Below are 5,964 nucleotides of genomic sequence, written 5' to 3'. Positions count from 1 at the left end.
TAACCTAAAAGCCATCCTAAGCAAACAAAAGAGTTTCTCTGGTGGGGGAGCAGGCAAAGGTAAAGGCATATTTGGGTCTTGGCAGTCCTGTTACGGTCTATGAAAAGTTTACCATGTTGGTTTTGTTGTTTGTTGTTTTTTAATTATTATTATTATTATTGTTTGGGTTGTGGGGTTTTTTTTTGTTTGGTTGGTTGGGGGTTTTTTTGTTTGGTTGGTTGGGGTTTTTTTGGGTTGTTTTTTTTTTTTTTTTTTTTTAGAAAGACAGCTTCATTGCTGGAAATATGGTACGGAAACGTGGATAAATTACCATCTTAACACCCACCCCCTCCCCCAGTGTAAGAGAAAAAGGGAAAAGTCTGTGGCACCTGAACTGCTTAAGCAGCACATTGCCACACTGAACCTAAGGAGCACATCGAGAGCGAGTGCTTACTGAAACGAAGTCTGGAGAGACACACATCAGGGCTACCCTTTTCAGGAATTATTATGCATCACGCTTCTCTAATTAATGCTTATTAGCCAACCCCAAACTCTGACATGGCGAAATTGTGCATTCCTCCAACCTGACTTCTCTTTATCCTACTTTTAGTACATTGCCAACGGATTTTTTTCCATGGCTGACTATATAATACTTTAAGCATGTGCTATTTGATTTCCTACAGTACACAAGAATTTGCAAGTGGTAAATAATAAATAATTTCCTTTGTCAGCTGCAGCAGATGCCATCCTTTCGATTTGCTTAAGTACAAGTATACAGAATGGGGTCTCGAGTCTCCAAGAGTTTAAATCACACCTATTTCATTTTAGCATTTCTGATAGGTTTCCTGTAAAGAAGCTTTGTTTTTCAGTTTTTTTGTGATCACTTCTTTTAATGACAATAGAGTGAAGAATATGAGGGAGGGTAGGTGCTTACAAGTGGTGCTATCATCTCTTTATCCCTAAACAAAGCAACCTTTTTCTCATAGTGATTATTAATTTCGAATTGCAGAAGTGAGAGTGAAAGCCAAGGATATCAGAGATTTTTCTCTCTCTCCGCCACATAGCGCAGAGTTGGGTGTCCCATCTCTCATCCGTAACCTTTCACTCCCCTCTTTCCTGCAGATCTGCTTGCATCTGTTTATTTATTACTTATTTTCGGAAGATTTTCCCTCCCTCCCCTTGTTCTTTCAGCGTGAGAAATATTCTGTTTGCAAGAAATCAGATTTGCCATTGCTTATTTATTCACACCCCCCCGGCATATTTTCCCCCCTCTTTTCTTTTTTCTTCCTGTTCTCTACCTTTCTAAGATCAGTTCTTTAAAGTGTTTGCGATAACATCTCCGAGCTGGAGATTATTTTTCATTGGGCCTATTGTGAGCAGTCGCCGGCTTACTGCACTTCTGCAGAGCCCAGTTTAGACTACACAAACGTAACAAATTAACAACTTGTCCTCCCCGGACTCACTGCGGGATCCAATTAATTCCTAAATCTTTTGCACAAGTTTTCTAATTATTTTCAAGAGTTGCGGCTTTTATAGGCTTCCCTAAACTCATCAAGAAACCAATTCTTTTCAGGATTAAATGCTGTTTAAAATTAGTCGTAGTGTTGCCCCCTTAAAACGAATGGATTGATTCTCCGGGTAACGTAGCACACTTAGGGACGCTTGCCCGGGTTCGTGGCTTTCAGCAAGCGTTACCGTCACCGGCCTCCGAAAAAATACCTCGATTTCAAAACTTTAAATTTAAGTGCATCCACACCGGGTTGAATTTTTTCCCCTAAAACGTTTCAACATCGGAATGTAAGGGAGAGCGTCACGTGACGCCTCCAGCCCTTTGCCTCCCTGCAATGTTCTGCAACTTCACCTCACCCCTGCTCAGCTCCTTCCCTGTCCGGAGGGCGAGGAGGGCAGAGGAGAGAGGTTCTGACTGAAAACTATGGCTACTTTCACAATATTTAAAGCCAAAGTGTTTGCAGCATTAAAAGTCTATAAATACATACAGCATTGACACTTCCGAAACAGTGTTCCTTTAAGATTGCCTTTTATAAGCATGTGTATCATAGCTTGCTAGATTTGATTAAATGACTCACACACATACACATCCATAGTTAATAGATCTCCAGTTGTCATAGAGTCGAAATTAATGTCTTTCAGAAGAATAATTATTTGAATGCATTTCAGAGACTGCAAGAACAACACGTATCTCTGTAACAATGCACCTTTTTCCTTAATGCGTGCATACATATCTAAATTTATATGTATGTATATGTATGTACATATATAAATAAGCAATTTCAAGAGTCTTCAACGTAAGGCAGTTTTTAGTAAGACACCCTACCTCGTATCAACAATTTTTAAGCAACCTTGATAAAGAGTTCTGCCCCCCAAACGGACATCACAGTAGTGGCCGTGGTCTTTAATTAAATACCCTGATCCTTCACATTTGAAAATATTGCTGTTAAAGACAATATGACCGGGGGAGGGGCGGGGGGATAATAGGGGGGAGAAAGGAGCATGTGAAAAATGGTGGACTGCTGCAATAAGCAGCTCTCTGATCTCTCTGTAACTTTAAAGCGTCTGGTATATTAATTTTAGTTAACAAAAGAGACAAAAAACTATCAAGTATATATGAATTTAGCCTATTTTTTTATTTCTGTGTGTTCATAGTAAACATTTTTGTAAGTGACAAACACGGGCATATGACCACAGTATCACAATCAAGAAATTTTAAGACGACATTAACAATCACTCAAATTTATGCGTCATTTGCGCAACACAGGTTACATATTTGCAAGGTTTACCTATAAGTACAATAGGTATTAACATTTCACTACATTTAGAAAAAAAATAAAGATGACCTGTTAGTGACCACATACATCAAAATATACACAACACAAACTGAAGGCAATCATTAATTTTGTCCCCTTCTGATTCATTTGAACGGGCAGTGCTGCAAACTGAAATAGTGTTGCTGATTTTTAAATTACTCCGACACTGAGTGCTTTTCTTAAAACCCAATCTTTGGTCTAAAAGTAAACAAACAAACAAATGAACTAAAATAAAGAACCCAAAAAAAAAGCAGTTCAGTAAAGAAAATGATAAAATAATGACCAAAATGTAGTTCTTGGGCATCTTTCACTATTCATTCTGCTCAAGTACAAATTACTTTTTAGCTTTTTAATAGTTTTCATAAATTTAGTGGTGGTTTGGTTTTTTAATTATTTTTTTTCTTTCAAGGTCTGCACCCACCGACATATCCATGATAACTTATAATACTGCAAACATGGAGAATCTGACGGCTCTTAGTGATAGACTTATCGTATTTGAATAAAAAATTGCGAAAGCAGTCACTATTTAAATACACATTCTACTATAATTTTGTCTTCCAAACTTCATAGTCTACAATGTAATCTCCCCACATTGCACCTTGCTGACACTTCTCACCTTGGTGGAATAATAAACAACCCTAAAGACTGAACAAACGTACAGAAAATGGGGGACTTAATAAAAAATACCTGGACTTTTTTGTTTTGCTTTTTTTTTTCCTTTTAATTATCATTTACAATGCAAATGTGTGTAAAATGTTCACTTACAGTCTGATCCCATGGATGTTAATGTATTAAAGGGTTTGAAGAAGACCCCTGATTTTGATGTGTGAAATAATCAGAAAGTCCTCCGGAAAGTCCCGTTGTAAAACTTGGCAAAGAAGGTCTTAAGGACTCACAGGGGAGAGTGGAGGGCGCCTGTGGCGACGTGGAGGAGGAGGCTGCCCTGGCCGTCATTGAAGTGCTGCTTTGAGAAGTCATTGAAGGGTGAGGAACATGGGGGAAAAAGTAACTCGTCTGTCCTGCTAGGAGGTTTACAGAGCAGGGGTTTAGGGAATAGGTGCCGGAGCAGGGAACTGACAAGCCACACGGCACTGAGGCGGCCAGAGCTGCTGCTGTGAGGTGATGAGTGGCATAAGGTATCTCTCCATTGACTAGTCTATCAACACTTAACCCATTAGACGTGGAAAAGGAGTGGTTGTTTCCCAAGGAGTTTTGAGTCAACACTGAGCTGTAGGGCATGGGGTGGCTGGGGTAGGCGGACGTGGTCCCATTGTAACTCAAAGTGCTGCTGGCCCGTGGGTGGTGCAGGGAGAGGAAAGGGGACATAGGCCAATACAAGGATCCTGCCCTGTCCATGAATGTCAGTCCGGTGGAAGTGAGCCGGGCGCCCCGCTTGAAGGCCAGCTTGGCCCGTGAGGTGGTGGAGCGCCGGCGGAGCTTGCCGGTGGTGCCCCCGATGAAGACATCGTCGCTGGAGGGGTCCAGCATCCAGTAGTTCCCTTTGCCCGGGTCGTCGTAGTGGCGGGGCACCTTGACGAAGCACTTATTGAGGGAGAGGTTGTGGCGGATGGAGTTCTGCCAGCCCTGCTTGTTCTCCCGGTAGTAGGGGAAGTTCTTCATGATGAACTCGTAGATGCCGTTGAGCGTGAGGCGCTTTTCGGGGCTCTGCCGGATGGCCATCATGATGAGAGCGTTGTAGCTGAACGGTGGCTTCTCGTACTTGCCGTTCTTTTTCTCCCCCTCCTTCCCACTCTCCCCGTCCTTGGCCCCCTCCGCTGCCCCCTTCTTCTCCTCCACCGCTTTCTCCTTCTCCTCCAGCTCCGCCGCCGCCGCGCCCGCGTCGCCTTTGCCCGCCAGCATGTCCGCCTTGGCCACCTCCAGGGCGCCGGAGGCGGTGGCGGCGGCGGCGGCGGGGGGCGGCAGGAGGAGCTGGCTCTTCTCTTCGTCCTCCTCCTCGGCCACGGCGGCTCGCTGGGGTTGCTGCGGCGGCGGGTGGTGGTGATGGTGGTGGTGGTGATGATGGTGGTGGGGGTGGTGGCTGTTGTGGTGGCTGTGGCTGCTGTGGTTGTTGTCGCTCTGGACGGCTTCGGGCACCAGGCTGTTTATGCTAAAAGAGGATTTCGGCAGCATTTTCACTTCCTTCCTATCTCCCATGTCCAACATCACACACTAGTCTGAGGGGGAAAGTTGCAGCGGCCGAGGGAGCAGCGCGCGGGGCGGCGGTGGAGGTGGCGGCGGCCGAGGCGGCGGCGGCTGCGGTGGCCGAGGCGGCGGCGGCACCACCGGCGGCGGCGGCGGCGGCAGCGCAGTTGGACCGCAGTCTCAAGCGCTGGCAAGTCATGTAGCAAGGACAGGAACCGCCGGGGAGGGAAAAAAATAATAGTAATAATAATCACCAATCAGATAAAATCAAACCGAGTCAGAGCGGCGGAAAAAAAAAAAAAAAAAAAGAAAAAAGGGAAAAAAAACCCTGAAAACCCAACAACAACAAAAAAAAATCAATACACAAACACACACACAGGGAGGAAAAAAAAAAAAAGCTACTTCATGGTGCCTGGTTCCCCCGGCAAGGCAGAGCAGGGGGGAGGAAAGAGCAGCCGCAGCCGCGGGTCGGCGAGGAACGAGCGGAGACGGGCTATACAGACCGCCCTGGCCGCAATTAATTTCAGAGCTGCAGACACGCACCGGGGCTGTAAAAAATTTTTTGGTTTAACCTTTCCCACCGGCCGCCCAATCAGGGACGCCGGCGTGCCGGTGCGTCTGCCCGCCCGCCGGCCAATGGCGGCGTGCCGCTCCGCCTCTCTCTGCGCCCGCCCGCCGCCGACCCGCCCCCCACCGCTACCGCGGCTCCCGCGGCGCAGTGATACGAGCGCAGGGGCGCATCACCGCGGCGGTTTGCGGGACTTCCTTCAGCCCCCCCCGGCCGTCGCTCCAAGCACAAATCCTCTCACGCCAAACAAACAGCGCCCGTCCCATAGCTGCGGGCTGTGGCAGTTTTCCTACTTCTTAGTTTTTCCGGTGGACTAAAGTTGCCCCGTTCCTCTTTGCCCCCTCCTCTGGCGGCGAAGAAGGCGGGGTGGGAGTCCGGGTGGGTGAGAAGGCCAAGGCGCACGGCGGCGGAGGTACTACTTTGCAGATACCGCCGAAGTCACTTGGCGAG

At 46.6% G+C, this 5,964-nt stretch overlaps 1 protein-coding gene across 1 annotated transcript; it reads right to left on the bottom strand.

The window, feature by feature from the left end:
- Positions 1 to 2,599: 2,599 nt before the first annotated feature.
- On the bottom strand, positions 2,600 to 5,530 carry FOXG1 (forkhead box G1). The gene has a single exon (XM_065837986.2). It carries the CDS (start codon positions 4,965 to 4,967, stop codon positions 3,588 to 3,590), a length of 1,380 nt encoding a protein of 459 aa, XP_065694058.1. The 5' UTR covers positions 4,968 to 5,530; the 3' UTR covers positions 2,600 to 3,587.
- Positions 5,531 to 5,964: the final 434 nt, after the last annotated feature.

The sequence above is a fragment of the Patagioenas fasciata genome, chromosome 5 (genome assembly GCF_037038585.1).
Source record: "Patagioenas fasciata isolate bPatFas1 chromosome 5, bPatFas1.hap1, whole genome shotgun sequence".
NCBI classification, from domain to species: Eukaryota; Metazoa; Chordata; class Aves; order Columbiformes; family Columbidae; genus Patagioenas; species Patagioenas fasciata.
Note: the sequence above shows the minus strand (reverse complement) of the source record. Positions and strands in the feature narration are given on the sequence as shown.